At 32.0% G+C, this 16,696-nt stretch overlaps 1 protein-coding gene across 4 annotated transcripts in view; it reads right to left on the bottom strand.

Moving 5' to 3' along the window:
* Positions 1-12,445, bottom strand: part of LOC145323175 (uncharacterized) — a 51,620-nt gene extending 39,175 nt beyond the window's left edge. For 3 of the 4 annotated variants that reach the window (XM_080165575.1, XM_080165574.1, XM_080165578.1), the window contains exons 1-4: positions 12,276-12,445; positions 3,507-3,624; positions 1,771-1,878; positions 825-900 (exon numbers count right to left, since the gene is read on the bottom strand). In XM_080165575.1, the coding sequence (XP_080021701.1) occupies positions 825-900; positions 1,771-1,878; positions 3,507-3,614 (292 nt within the window). In that variant the 5' untranslated portion in view covers positions 3,615-3,624; positions 12,276-12,445. Of the gene's footprint in view, positions 1-824; positions 901-1,342; positions 1,383-1,770; positions 1,879-3,506; positions 3,625-12,275 lie in introns of all 4 variants that reach the window. The other variant, XM_080165576.1, reaches the window with a different exon arrangement.
* Positions 12,446-16,696: the final 4,251 nt, after the last annotated feature.

Genomic DNA, 16,696 nt, shown 5'->3' with positions numbered 1-16,696 from the left:
ACCTTAACCAGGTTTATAACTCAATCCTAGCCAATTTGGCATAAAAAAGACAGACCCATCAAACATTGAGACATGACATGTCTCTCTAGTTCTTGATGTTTGACAGATCTTTCTTTTTGATGCCAGAATGTCTAAGATTGGGTTAGAAACCTGGTTAAGGTATCTATAGAAAGATCTTGACATGCCCCATCTAAAATTCTAAACTTTATGGGGTCCATCCACAAGATTTTAAGTACTTAAGACGGTTTGTTCTTTTTTTAAAAGACAGAGCCTTCATGTCTTATTGATGCCTAATTGGCAAGGATTGAGTTAGAAATCTGGTTAAGGCGTCCATAGAAAGGTCTTTATAGGCCCCATCAAAAAATCTGAACATTATGGTGTCTATATACAGGATTTCAAGTACTTTAGACAGTTTATTCTTTTTAAAAAAAGACAAAGCTGTAAAAATTTGTAATAAAATATGCACTCTCCATGTAAGAAAAAATTTTCCACAAGGGCTAGGCATCGAGCTGTAGTGCTCAGGAGAGGTGAGTAGAAATCGAAATTCAATAGTATTTTCTCATTGTCATTGCTTGGACATGAATTGGTTAATTTTTTTGATAGTTTTTGACCAAAACTCTAGGGTTTATATTGAAAAGAGTGAAGCGATTGGTTTTTTTTAACACCCTTTAGCATTAACTTAACTTTTCAATAAATAATTTAAATGTATAGAATTTGTTTTTCATTGTTGAGGTATGTATATTAATTTATCGTCTATTGTCTTTTCCTTGCGTTTTCGAATAATTTATTAACGTTCACTTTAATGGATGTGTTTATTCATTTACCTTGTGCAATGATGTTACATTTAGTTTGAGAGATTCCATGTTTATTCTTCGCAGAACAAACCCAAACTCCCTGGTCCTAAATTAACAAAAATATGAATTATTACTCTACACTTTTTAACTCTATTGTTTATTACTCTACACTTACTAACTCTATTGTTTAGTTGAATTTATTTAAAGAATAAGTAGCTGTAATTACTCCAACTCTATTGTTTATTACTCTACACTTACTAACTCTATTGTTATTGAAGAGATAGCGGTGTAATAGTAGCTGTGGTAGTGAACCTTTTTATAGAGATTATTACTCTACACTTAAAAACTCTATTGTTAATCTTACTTGAAGAGATAATGATGTGATAGTAGCTGTACTAGTGAACCTTTCTATAGAGATAATTACTCTACACTTACTAACTCTATTGTAAATTTTACTTGAAGAGATAATGGTGTGATAGTAACTGTGCTAGTGAACATTTCTATAGAGATTATTACTCTACACTTACTAACTCTATTATTATTCTTACTTGAAGAGATAATGGTGTAATAGTAGCTGTGCTAGTGAACCTTTCTATAGAGATTATTACTCTACACTTACTAACTCTATTGTTTATTACTCTACACTTGCTAACTCTATTATTAATCTTACTTGAAGAGATAATGGTGTAATAGTAGCTGTGCCAGTGAACCGATCTACAAAGATTATTACTCTACACTTACTAACTCTATTGTATATCTTACTTGAAGAGATAATGGTGTGATAGTAGCTGTGCTAGTGAACATTTCTATAGAGATTATTACTCTACACTTACTAATTCTATTGTATATCTTACTTGAAGAGATAATGGTGTGATAGTAGCTGTGCTAGTGAATATTTCTATAGAGATTATTACTCTACACTTACTAACTCTATTGTTTATTACTCTACACTTGCTAACTCTATTATAAATCTTACTTGAAGAGATAATGGTGTGATAGTAGCTGTGCTAGTGAACCCTTCTTCTGTTATAGAAACCCTGCCGGGGTCCAAGGTTGTGCTAGGACCACGCCATTCAAAGAATACCTAAATGTAAAATGTTAAACCTATTAATCCCATGAGAATTAACCTCTTATTGGAAGAAATACATGATGAAATAAATATTTGGAAATTAATAGAAAGATATAAAAATAGATCAAATTTTATAATGTTATCAGAAACGAGACAAAACTTTAACAAGGATGACAAAATCCACAAAAGCGAAGCTCTGAAACGGTAGGCCAAATGAACATTAACACTTGAGTATAGTGTCAGAACTCAATAATCAAAATATAAATGTATTAAAGTCTTACGAAACAAAATTGTAAGTAGATCTGTTGAAAAACTGCTTAAATACATGATATTGTTTAAGGACATACTTACATTTTTAAGACTTGATTATAGAGATGCTTCGGTAATATCAATGTACTTTGTTGTATTAGAAATCAGTATTCCAAAAAATCAGACCAATCGGATAATTTTATCGCATAAAAAATTGTTGTTAAAAAGTTAAAAAGCAACATATTTAAAGTGGACGTACGGACTTTCTGGTAACTATTATAGAGTTGCTTCGCTTTCTAACTCGTACCTAACTCCTATAGGAATCATTATGCAAAGTTTGAAATCGATAGGACAATTCTAACATGTCTAAATCAACAAAAAGAGCTATCCGTTACGGACGGACCTACCCTAATTATGGAAACGCTTCGCTTTTAAAAATATTACGCGATCAATGTATCTAAAATTGACCGTACGTTAAATGTTATTTTTAAGTCAAACAAGCATTAATTTATTTATTGCTTATTTTAGTCATTTTCTTATTGTGATTGAGGAAAAGTAAAATCTATGTCAAATGATATCACGTGATTAATTCTTTCCTAAAAATAGATTTAAGTTCATTTCTTTAATCGTATTGGATAGTCAAAAGGTTGAAATATATCTATAATACAAAGTAGAATGATGTCTGTCCGTCCGTCCGTCTGTCTGTCCGTCTGAAGCTTAAGTTCTCGGTAACCACTGAACCGATTGGATTCTACTCTTCAGGGTATATACCTATTGGTCCTGCGGTGGTTTTAAACTATTTTCTTGGGGGGTGGGACACCCCCAACCCCCAAAAACAAAAAAATCCCCCCCCATTTTTTTTTTTTTTTTTTTTTACAAATTTTACGAATTTTACGAATTTTTACGAATTTTACGAATTTTACGAATTTTTCGAAATTTACGAAATTTACGAATTTTACGAATTTTGCGAATTTAATCGCAAAATGTTTTCCTGCTGGGTAGGTGCGAAAATTTGTGATTCGTTCTGCTGGGTAAGTAATAGAAGATGTAATTATACCTCTTGGGGCAAAGCCCCTAGAGGCTAGGGGCGAAGCCACTAGTGTAATATATAACAAACTTTACAAGAATTTTCAGAAATAATTGTCAATTTATATGTGAGCCTTTCGGTACCGTACTTAAATTGAGCATAAAATAAAGAAAGTGCTAGTGAGGACAAAACCGCTGTAGGGGGGTTAGGGGATTGTTGCTAATAAAACCATACTTAACCTGACCTAAAGAAAATTAAAAGCACACAAAAACATACCCCTTTACCCTAATTTTCAATATATTTCAAAATAAGGTTGGGTTTGCTATAATGGGCACTCTGAGGGAAATCGATTAAAAAATCCTCCTACCTTTCCTCCATTTGTATCTGCCTCGACGTCGACCTTGAGTAGGAGGGTGGTACCAACCTTCTGGACCAGGTCCGGCTCCAGCAGAGATACGAAGGTCGGGGGGGACATCCTGTCCCCGCTGAAATAAATAGGATTATGATTGAAATTAAAACTTAAATAGTTAATTTTCTTATTATTTAAAAAAAATATCAAAATCATAAAATTTGAATCCATAAAAAAATTGCTTTTCTAAAGTTTACAAAAAACAACGACAAACGTGCATATCATTTAAATTATCTCAGACCATTATATGTCAATTTAGTAAACATTTAGAAACATGCATATTTTGAAGTATGTACAGATACACATAAAGAAATCAAGATTTTAGCTAAACCTGTAAATGCACCACTGAAACCCTTTCCACTTACTTTTTTTTTCTTTAAATACGTGATTCTTGCCCTTTGGAGACTTATAACTCGTTTACTATAAGAGCTCTCTTTTAAAATAACCCAACCTAACCTATGATAAGTTTTAAAGTATTTTGTTGTTGTTTTATTTGTTGCTGAACCACATATGAATGAGCGAAACTTCCTCAACGATTTTCAAAACATTAAAAAAATAAAAAATTTAATTTTCTAAATTTTTATAAACAAACCTAATAAAAAGTAAAATAATGATTTTTTCCTGGGAAGAGGGATATTCTCCTCAAAAGAAACACAACATTAATTCAATTAGTTAAAATAACAACACTAAGACACAAAATCAAGGTAAATCAAATTGTTTTAATAAGATAAAAAGTTTTGTTTTTAAATTTTTCACCCCTTTGAGGTAAAAAAGGAAACTCATATACATAGATAAAAAGCTAATTTTTTTTGAAAAACAAGGAAAAAAGTCGAGATTCAAAAAATTTAATTACTACTTACAGATTACGACAGAGTACTACTGAATATTATATTTTATCTAAGATTTTTATGATAAGTTACACAAAAAGACAAAAAAAAATAAAATAAAGAGTTTACTCTGAAATGTTTTTATTGGAGAAAAGAAGATAAACTTGTTGAATTTTTGTTCATTACATTCATTTACTTAACCCCAGTGCTGTAATATCAATTAATCTTTATGTTTTGTCTTTCAAGTTACTAGAAAGAGGGTAAGAGATGAGTTCAAAGGATAAGTAGAATGCAAATTTACTTGGATTACGATTTGGCAGCTTACAACGTGCCAACGCCTCTTAAGGGGCGTTTCGTCGTATTTTCACAGCAGCTATCCCACTATATCTAGCCACTGAGGGGGGCTCTAACCCTGCGGGGCAATCAATTGACCTAACCTAAAATAACCTATCAAAAGCTGCTGTGAAAACACGACGGAACACCCCTTAAGAAGACACTTTACCCAAAAACCAATAGTGATCTAATTAGCCAATTTTTTCTTTGTTGATAATAATAATTTTAACTTCTTATAGCTGTAAAAAGTTCATTCTTTAGGTTTCAAATACCCCACTGATATCAGAAACCTTAATTTAAAGTTATTTAACTTTCCTTTAAATCTATGGACAAAAGTGTCTTGAAAACATGGAAATGAACAAGGGTATCAAATGTTTTGTAGAGGGCTGTAACCAGTAAGAGAGGGGACAATGAACTGTTAATTACAATGGTATCCAAAGTTTTTAAACTACGTTAACTTTGGGTACTTTCATAGAAAATCGATTAGTCGGTTCCAAACTAGTAGTGTCCAAACTTTTCGACCATTAATTTTAATCTTTAGAGGAGTAAATTAGAGTTTTCATAATTGAGTATGTATGTCAATTTATCGTCCATTGTCTTATCCCTTAAGATCCCTGATTGTAAGTTTACATGAATGGGGGGAAAAGTGATTGTAAATTCCCCAAGAAATTACAAAAAGCCCGGAACTAACACAAAAGTCTAAAATTCCCAAAACTCAACAAGGACAGTTATGAACATAAACAATAATAGAAAATAATAATAAAGGAAAAGCTTTTTGAATTTTTGAATTTAAAGTTTAAAAGCTTAAATTTTAGGGATTTTTCAAATGAAAATATCATAATTATGAAGACGAAGAAAGTCCCTCAAAAAATCAGCATGTTACGTCAAAAAACGAGAGATTATCCATTTTTTAGGGGTTTTAATTCCCACTCCTCCTCTCTTCATCCCTCATTTTTATGACGTCATTGAGGGACTTTCTTCGTCTTAATGATTATGTTTAAACTGATAATGAGTTTTAAACAACGGATTTTATTTTTAATTTTAGTTAAAAATCTCTATTATGCACTAAATAAATAATTCAATTTATTTTAAATTCCCCTACTAAATAATACTTACTTCCTTTGGATAACGATTAATGATTGCTATAAAATTTTATTTAATTCGAATACAAGAGAGGGGTTGTTTTTAACTATTTCATGAAGTTTATACGCTTATGGACATCCTTAGAGTTTCATCTTTTATACGTTGGAAAATGCATTGGCTGATAAACAGGCGTTCTTGTTCATAGTTAGCAATAAGAGAGATCTTATTTACAGAATGCAAATTTTGGACAAAGCCCAATCTGTACCACTTTTGCACCACTTTTGATTCCTGTGACGTCATATAAATGAGGGAGATGAGAGGAGAAGTGGGAAAGAAAACCCCTAAAAAAAGAGATGGAGAATCCCTCATTTTTATTACGTCACAGGAATCAAAATTGATGCAAAAGTGGTACAGATTGGGCTTCGTCGAATTTTGCCCAAACTTTTCAATTAATAAGATTTTTTAAAATCATTGTTTTTGATTATCTTAAAAGCTTTAAAACATAGTCGAACAAAAATAGCTCTACCTCTAATGAACTTAACAGATCCCTGAAAGTGTACAGTTTAATCAATTTTCTCGTATTCATTCGAATCCGGTGGATAGGAACCGGTTCTCATCCATATGAAAAAACTATGTCTAGCATCGTATTATATCCAGCTTTCTACGAATATAAAAATGTACAATCATAAAATTAAAACCAGTTTTTTTAGCCCGTACCTTCGGCACCTCGTGGCTAAAAAACTGCTTTTAATCATATAATTGTACTTTCTATATCCGCGGAAAGCCGTTTATAATACGATGCGAGAAATAACTATTATTTAACATATTAAGGGATTCGTGGATATATATGACGATGAAAGCTTAGGTCAGAATATTAGGAATAGAAAGGGGGAAAACAGAATACTTGGAAGGAAATTGGGGAAAGGTAAATTAACGTAAGAACGTATTTTCCCTCTAAAACAGAGATTTTAAACGTATTTGCAAGAATGGTGTTTTAGTATTCTGTCGAAAATTTGTGTTGTTGAGCATAAATATTAATTGCAAACTATATACTTAAAGTCAATATAAAAAAATAATACTCGACTATTAAAAGAATTCTTAGAGATGGCCATTGTATGCCATATACTCGATTTTAAATAAATCATGAAAAGAATGACCTACTACTATAAAGTTTGCAAGAATATTTTTGTCGAAAATTATCAGCACCTCAGAGGTGAAAGGTGAAGTCAGTCACAAGGAAAGGTATTATTTAAAATCAAATATTGTGCCATAATTTTAACGATTAATTTAGGATTAATATAGAGTATGTCCGTTCAATGATTGGCCAGAAACAAACAAATTACAGATTTTTACTGCACTATTTTTCTCTCTACGCACTTACATTTTTGTTTAAAATATTACATTTACTGGAGATATCAGAATAACCCAATGGACGATAAATTGGTGTACATTTCCATTGATGATGAACAAAACTGCAAGTTCTCTAAATTAAAATCGTCAAAGTTTGGATAGAGTTAGTGGGAGCCAACCAATCAAGATTTAATAAAAGTATATAATTAAAGATTTTAACTAGGGTTGTGCCGGATATCCGGTTTGGACGGATATCCGGCCATTTTCAATATCCGGACGGATTTTTAGTATTGAAACTATCCGGATACTGGATATCAGGCTGATTTTTTATGTCGGATATCCGGTTATCCGGCCGAATATCCGATGATTTTCCGGATATCAGGTTATCCGGCCGAATATCCGATAATTTGCTGGATATCGAACGTTGGCCAGATATCCGGTCGGAACCGGATATCCGTTAACAGGACAAAAAAGTATCCGGCCCAACCCTAATTTTAACCTTAACAAATAAAAGACTGTATTTACATAAATATTGTTGCTGCTTTACTTTTGAATTAACTTTGAAATGCTTCTTCTCAGTTCAGTCAAAGTTAATCCTGTTATAAAATTTCTCCATGAAACTTGTTCCTATCCGTGGGGGGTGGAGTAAAATGAGTCTCCTCCTGTCTTAAATTTATCTCTGATGAAAATTGAGTAAACAGGAAGAGATTAGGGGGAATATTAAGTATATTTTATACAGGGTGTGTCAACTAATTTGTCTCGCTTGAATTTAAAAAAAAAATATATATTGTATGAAGTCTAATATTTTTTTTGTTTGTCCGTGAATATATATCACTTAAAATTGAACTAAATAACTTTTCCTAGGAAAAGGGTGATTTAAGGCTGTATTTATCAATAGATTTTAGTTAATCTTAAATCTAGGCATTTTTTACTATCCGTTTATATAACCACTGTACATAAATTAGAGTATATCACTAGAGAGGTAAGGGGTTAAATAACTGTATATCCCCATCCCTAGGACCCTGTATTGACTTTCAATTGGGTCTTTGAAATCAACCAATAGCGTCGAAAACGATCCCCAACAGGGAAATCCAGCTAGTTGTCTGGTTATTCATCTACAGATTTATTGTACATACTAATAAAGTAATCTTTTTTTAGGAGGATTTATGAACTGAATTTCACCCAAACTTTTTTAGGAGACAACTTTTGTACCACTCCCTGTGTTGTATAGTACATCACATAGGGTTTTTCCTAGAAGCAAAACTAGACTTTCAAATATATATTTTTCATGATCGTGGCTTTTCTAGAATATTGTTATTTTGGTAATATAATGTTATTTATCATGTATCTGCTTTTCTATTCATTGGCTGAAATCACTTTTTAATGTTTTTGTTTTTTAACATACACATGAACATAAAAAAACAGTCATGCTAGGAATTTAGTAAAAAACATCTATGTATTCCCACTAAATAATAAAAATATAGAGAAAATTATTTGTTCATAAAAAGATTTTTAAAAAAAATACATCTAACCAGGCAATTAACAAAGACATTAAACATGCTTTGTATATAACTTAACATATACCACGTAAAAAATACAATGCCATTTTATTGATAGAGGGCAAAAATGTTTTTGTAGAAAAAAATCGTTGATTGAATCATTTATCCAAGGAGGTTGGGATTGTTAAATAATACAAATACATAAACAACAGACTTTTGTAAGGTAGTGTTACTAAATCACTGAATATGACTTAAACTTATTTAAATGAACCAAATTTTCATGGTTTCATGGCCTTTTTTGTTTACGTCGACTTCAGGTGGTCGGAGGTATGGACTATGGACTATAAAATGAAATACCCTAATTATAAAGCATGAAGTTATATTGCTGAACTAAACATCAATGCCCACATCAAAAATTTAGTCATTTCTAAAACTACAATAATATTAGGTTTCAAAAATAAAGAACCAGTCCATTTATTACCTATTCAAATTATACTCCCCACTTTCTGAGGTGCATAAACAAGAACACATTGTCTCACACAGTAGCGTGGCTTTTGTACTTCATAAATAAAATATAATATTATACCTGGATATTCATATTTTTAAAGGATACTTTTATACATGTAGCTGATATTTATTTTTTTTTCTGATATTGATCAACATTTGTAGTAAATAAAGAGGAAAGCAATTTCTTAATTCTTACAAAAACATGAAAGTTCCTGCCATGTTAGCTAACCTACAAACGAACAAAGCAAATTATCGGGTATTTATGCATATAAGTAGTTGAGATTTTTAATTTGACAGCTATGTTCTACTATTTTGTTTATTGAGCTAAATCTAAAATAAACAAATTCAAATAAACACAACTGTACTATGGTACTTCAAGTTTTACTCTTTAGGAGTAATCTCCGCCCTTTAACCGTAATTGAATGGTAGCTTGCTTTAAAACTGTCGGGGTGATTTAGGGTTCGAGTAAATAACACTGCATTATACTAGAGACGTTACAAAATGTACTTAATGTTGCTTTAGAGAATAAGAGTATGAGATCATGTCTATAAACAGAAGCAACTCATTACCAAAGTTAAGACTTTAAGACAAGGGTCGTAAAGTCGAATGATTGGTTGCCTGTTGGATGTTACTTCGATCAATTGAATTTGACTAATACTTTTTATGGTAAACACTCTCCCCTCCCCCCCCTCCCCCTTTGAAACAATCGCATCGTAAGATAATAATTAAGAAGCATTTAAATTTTTAAAAAGTTTTGGTTTTATAATACACATACATATGTATACATTGTACATAATCAAAAGCACATTATTAGTAGCGAAGCTACTCTATAATTCACAATGTCCGTCCGTCTGTCCGTAATTAATGAATTGGGGGAAACGTGATTTTCTCGGTTCCTATTCAAGATAGACAGCTGAAATTTTTAGTGAAGATTCCCACTATATATGCCTTTCTAATATTTACATTGTTTTGTCCGTCTGTTTGTTATTTGGGGTGCTAGATCGATTCCTAGATTTTTACGTTTTCGTGATTTTCTCAACTCCTTTTCAAGATAGAGGGCTTAAATTTCAGGGATTAATTAATTTTATATTCTACATATATTTTCACTAAGTTTTATTAATATTTTTTTTATTAATTGGGGTGCTAGATCGATTCCTAGATTTTTAAGTTTTCATGATTATAAGGTTGTGTGACATTAAAGGTGTGATGATTTCCCTATTTTACCAATATTAATATTTATATGACACTGCTTTATAGTATTTTTTTTCCTGATATACAATCATAACTTTTGAGCTTCGCTACTTATGGATGTTGTCATCCTTACGTATACATATAAGTTACATTTATTTGAATGAAGGTAACATTTAGCAAAAATAGTAAAAATATTTAGTAAATTCTTGCCATATTTTTCTTTGCAATATTGTTGCTTGGCTTATTAACAATTACAGGATACATGACACATCCTGGCCTTCAAAAGGATATAGTATATTCGTGGATATGTTAATAGGATAAAATTGGTCGTCTATTTAGCCTGCTAATATGGACCTCATTTATTGGTCATGTCGTGTATCCAGTAGGCGGGGAAGAAATGGGGTAAAGGTGGTAGATGGGGTGGGGATATCGTTATAGTAGCCAGCTGCGAGCATCACTTTATCAGGGCACTTGAAAGTCTGGTGCAACATCCAAATATAATAATCTATTGATTGGCCTTCAATACATGTCAGGAGAAATAATCGATAGAAAACACAAGAATTGGAAAAGGATATCAAAGAAAACCTTTTAAAACTATTGCTTCACCATTATATAAAAGTAACGGGGTGTATGTGTGTAGCTAAAGATCTTACTAACCACTGAACCGATTCAGTTCTTCATTCCTAATCCAGGAAAAGTTTAAGCTATTTTATGGGAGGGTACCACGCTAGAGAAATCGCCCCTAGAAAAAATACCCCCTTCTCCAATTATTTTAACTTTTTCTTTTAAAAACTGAAATTGAAATCGGAGGGTTGACTTCCACCCTTCATTCCTACAATTAAGTGCACCAAGAGACCTCTTGTATCATATCCTATTTTATAAAGTAGTAAACGTTTTTTTGTCTGTGCTGAGGTCGACTTTTCCACCTCCTGCCAGTGCCCCTAGAGGCTTCTAGGGGGCGTAGCTGCTAGTAGATTAGTAAAGTAGTAAAGTCTGTCCGGTAAGATTTAGCAAACCCCGGAAATGATGGTACATGCAATAAGGTTTTTCCTTTGAAAATAGTTTTGCTGAATTAATTATAAACAAAATTGACCTTGTTTTTTAACATTCAGCCTTAGTCCCTTTACTCTCTGACTTCACTTATGCTTTTAAAATTTGCTCATAATGCGCAAGAAAGCATGACACTAAGCGAGACGCATGACAGAAAATCCTAATTACATCAGGAAATAGGTGACTAGGTGTGTAACAGTTATTATAATCAATTTTAGAATCAGCTGGGAACAATATTAAAAGAATATTAGTGTACATAGTGTTGTTTCATTGTCCTTTTTTAAGGGGGGTGGTGACATTGGACCTAAAATCTAGCAGTGTGAAAAGTTTTCGTTAAATATATGTATAAATCTATCTTTGTTTACAATGGTTGGTGTGTACATAAATCTAACACCTATAGTCTTATCACATGAGATTCTTGGCTTTTTAAAGTAGCGCTGCTACGTTTAATAATCACAGCTGTTTGTAAATGTCATGGCAAAATCAGCTCTAACTGTAATACTGTTTATGAATTTAATGTTTACTTATGTTTTCTACACAGGTTTTGGCTCGTTGTCAATGAGATAATTATGAAAACATTGTTCTTGTATTAGTTTACATGTTGTAAATTGCATTATTTTCTTATTTTTTTTTTGCAATATTATACAAAATTTGTTTGTCTGTATTAATAATGCCAGTAATAAACTATCTATTAGATATTAAAATAAAGTAAACTTTTGTCACAAACCTGAAAGATAATTCTAAATGTAAAAAATACTTTGACGTATAGTCCTTCCATAGTTAAGAAGTAACTGCGCTCCTCATATATTAGCTAAAACTTACAACATAACTTATAATATTAACTATCTAAATTTTATAGATATTTACAAAAATAAGTTTATATTTACCTAAAGGTTTAAAACCTTGGGGGGAAAAGTGTCAAAGTTTTTGGTAACAAGTGCTCACATAAACATAAAGTTTGCCCATACACTCTTCTCACTCCATTCACTAGAATAATTGTGTGTGTGTGTGACCGCTCCGGCTATGTTGGTGTACGCCCAGCTACTACCTGTTAACCTGTCCAGTAGAACAACAGCTTTCTCCCAACAGTCACTACACTACACTATATTTCTAAGGTGTCTAATTTTCCATAAAATCACACAATGCTTTCAAGTTTTTATTGTACAAATTTTATGTTATTTTTATTTATTTAAAAAGTATAGAATCCAAAGCATATGTACATATTTGCAGGGCCATCAGCCTGTCACAGGGGAAATAAAATTAAAGGAGAAGAAAGAAAGAAAATGTTGCAAGATTTTTGAGGAGGTTATGGGCAAATTTGGCGGGGAAAGGGACACTAAACTAAAGTTTTTGTATACACATATTAACATGTTTGTAAGTTTAATATCAGCTTGCATAGGTATGCCTTGCTAGTGGATCTAGTATATACGTGGATATATTGACAGGGGAAAATTTGTCGTCAATCAAGCTTGCTAATATAGACCTTATGCATTGGTCAGTTCGTTCATCCAGTAGGAGGGGAGGGGATGGGGTAAAGGGGCTGGATGGAGGGTATCGGTATTTTAGCCAGCTGCGAGAATAACTTTATCAGAGTACATTAAAATCTGGTGCAACATCCAAGTAATAATATATCAAATGCATAACTGTATATTAGCGTAGTAAGGTTAGGAGTTTATATAGTAATTATGCAATACAATATTTTTTTTATCTATGTCAATTGCACTCAACTTACCTTCTTTCAGGTAGAATATTGCCTAATTTTACTTTATAATTAATTTTTACTTTTAAATATTAAAAATCATTTTATTTTTTGTCTACAAGCATTTTCAGCCGTCTATTTAGGTTGCAGAATTTTTTTTATTTTAGCAACTGATGATTTTTTTTGCTGAAGACCTAACCCGGTTAAATTCAAGGAAATTTAGGTTTATGATTACGGCTGCAACAAAATATTATTTGGTAGCTGTCTACGTCTAGTCGCTGAAAAGGAAATTTGTGGCAACAGTCTGAAAATTTGATATATGTTTTCTATTAATTCTTACTTTTGCGAATTTATTGGAGGGAAAAAATTGTTTTGAATGATTTTAGGAATACTTGTAGCTTTTTTTCCCCTGTAATTCTAGACATTTTAAAATATTAAAATGTCCTTACAAATCCTAATTTTAAGCTTTGCTAAAAGCTTATATATTAACAATTAACGTCATAATTTTGAGGAATGTCTTTGTAAAAACACATAGAAACAAATACGAACGCCCAAACTCATTTTTACAATACCAACAGACACATAGAAGAACATTTTTTAGCAAAATGTTGAGAAATACGACTTTTATAATATTCACTTTTCTTAGCTGCTTTAAAGATTTCAGTGCATTGTATATTAATGGGAGATTTTTCATCTCACATACTGTCCTCTATATTGATTTACTGTAATTCACATACCCCATAGCATTGCCGACAGACCGACGGAGGTTTCTTTATGATATGGGGAATCTTCATGTGGAGATTCAGCTTTATATCTGTAAAGGGGTTAAGCAGCTGCGCCTGCAGCCTAGCAGCTGTGGTTGAGTGTGGCTTTGAAGGCTGAGGTCAGTGGCTTGGGATCATTGAGGCTGATGGCTACATCTCAGAATGGCTAAATCTCCCTGAAGCTGCTCAGCTTCCTCAAAGCAGCAGGAATCTTAGCTGGTTCCGCAGCAGCTTATAAAAAACCATGCAGCTGAGGCTTTGGTTGGCATTGGCTGAGTAAGGAGCTCAGAATGGCTTTGGCTAAATGTTGCTGAATTAGAAATGGGTTTTTGCGGCTTTCTGGGCAGCTTATGCAAGTTGCTTAGGCTTCTGTAAGCTGCGAGACTGAGGTTGCCGAGTCCTAGAAGTTTCTTATCCCCTCACTATGTTCCAGTGATTGACAAAAAATCGTTTTTTACATTTTGGAAAATACACTTTTAAACAATTGTTTAGTAATATACACAAGTTTTTGGAAATAAAGCCGAAAGAATTAGCTGTTTACTATGAAAAATAAGAATTTTATGTGTAATTATACCAGAGGTGTGGAATTAAGTTCCTTTTCATCATTGTAAACAACTATTTTTAAGGTCAACTAAACTACATTTCAAATCAGTGTGGACCCTTTATTTTCAAAGCTATTTTTAAGTATTATATATTTTTGGAATCAGTATGTAATAATTTATACGTTTAGCCTTTAAAAGAAGTCAAATCTCCATTTTTTGTTGTAATTGTAGATGGTTTTCTTAGCATACCCGATTTCTGTAAAATAGACAATTTTCTTCTAATGAAAATTTTACGTTTGGTTCCAGAACTCTTAAGCGCAAAAGAGCGCAAGCAAATCCTCTTACATGGTGATATTAGATGTATGTATAATATCAGAGAACTTTACCCTGTGTATGCGAAGCTATGCGAAGTTTGTTTTGTTAAGCCCTAAAGGTACTGGGTCTATAAAAAAATAACACTTTTTTTAAGATATAAAAGTAGTATATATTTCTTATTATTTAAAACACCTATTTAATTAAACTTAAAGTAAAGAAAAGTTTTCAAATCAAATAAAAAATTATCCATTGATGTCCAAGCTCTTATCAGAACTATTATACCTTTTTATTGGGGGGGGGGGGGGTGCTCAATTTATATCAAACTTTGATCCCATTAAAGCTAGAAGTCTAAAAATTTTTATGTGTTTTCCTTGATCAACAAAAAATATTCTGATTTTATATGTTTAACATTATCTACTCTTTTATTGAGCAACCTTTTACAAAAGGTTCTTTCATACTTATTAAAAAAAGAAGAGTAGAATTTATATTGATTAAGATAGAAACTGTTTCCTTTAAAGTTAAATGAAAATAAAAATTAAAGTCTTACATATCTATGATCTAAAGGGATAGGACAATGGCCAATAATGTACATCCCCAATGCTAATACACAAAATTGCCCTTTCTATAAATTACAATTAGTTGTTGAATCTAAAGGGATAAGACAATGGACGGTAAATTAATGTACACCCCCAATGCTAATACACAAAATTGCCCCTTCTATAAATTACAATTAGTTGTTGAAATGTTTGGACACTTAACTACTAAACCAACCAATCAAAGTCAATAAAAGTCCCAAAAGTTGTTATGCCTACAAATAAGAAAACACTTTTATAAAAACTTTGTGGATTAGTATAATAAACAGCCCATTGTTCCCTTTCTCCCTGCTTAAATATAAATATTAAAATGAGTCTGAAATTGACTCATCTCTGTAAGTAATTTTTGTATTAGAAATCTCAAAATATAAATTTTAGCGGCAGATTTTCATGGAATTTTAGTCGTGTATTGTTGTTAGAATAGCTGAAGTTTAAAATTTGAAGTCTCTAAGTCAAAAATTAAGGTAAAAGGAGCTAATTAAAGATTTCTGGAGACCTGCAGGATCAGGACCTCCAGGATCATACCTGGAACCGGAAGTTGACTTGATCACCTATATTTCGTATTGGGATGTAGTAATATAGGATATTTTAGTATTTTGGTAAGATGAAATGCTAAGTTTAAGTCATAAAAAAATATTTTTGCCATTTACCTGTATGATCCTGCCAGGTATCCTGGCATCCTGAAGATATTCAACTTTCAGTTATGTGTCATACCCATTTTAAACAAGTCACTCAGTTATAGCTCTCTATCTTTCACACACAGAAAATGAGATCGAAAATACCAGAAGGGGGAGGGTCGCTCCCCCCCCCCCCCCCGAGACTGTTAAGGGTTAACAAACATTGTTAATTGGGTTGTACAATATCTTTTGATATGATTCCCGTCAATGTAGCTCAAAAACAAAGGAAGTTACAGCTTCTGGAATGTGCTTATTAGACTATCTTTACACCCCCCCTTGACGCCCCTTGTGTAAAACCCCAATTATAATTATTTTTCACCATTATTTTAAAAGATATATGTATACTTATTGCTATTTAAATAAAATTTCATCAAAATTTTCAAATATACACTCTCTATGATTTTTTGTCATTTTTCGGGATTTCTGGAATACAGTGCCCCTAAAACGAAAGACCAACGAACAAAGCGAGTTGCAGATTGGATGTTTTTTTTGTAGGCAGAGTCTTGTTAAAAAATAATGTCGAAAAAAAGAAGTTAATCCGTTCCTTAGAGATAGACAAACATTACTAACAAGGATGACAACATCCATAAAAGCACTAAAACGGTAGGACAAATGGACATTAACACTTGTATAGTGTCAGAACTAAATAATCAGAATATAAATGTATAAGAGTCGAAGCAAAATTGTAAGTAAATTTGTTGAAAAACTGCTTGATACA

The sequence above is a fragment of the Acartia tonsa genome, chromosome 6 (genome assembly GCF_053477335.1).
Source record: "Acartia tonsa isolate MP-2025a chromosome 6, ASM5347733v1, whole genome shotgun sequence".
NCBI classification, from domain to species: Eukaryota; Metazoa; Arthropoda; class Copepoda; order Calanoida; family Acartiidae; genus Acartia; species Acartia tonsa.
The sequence above is the reverse complement of the archived record's forward strand: the minus strand, read 5'-3'. Positions and strand labels throughout refer to the sequence as shown.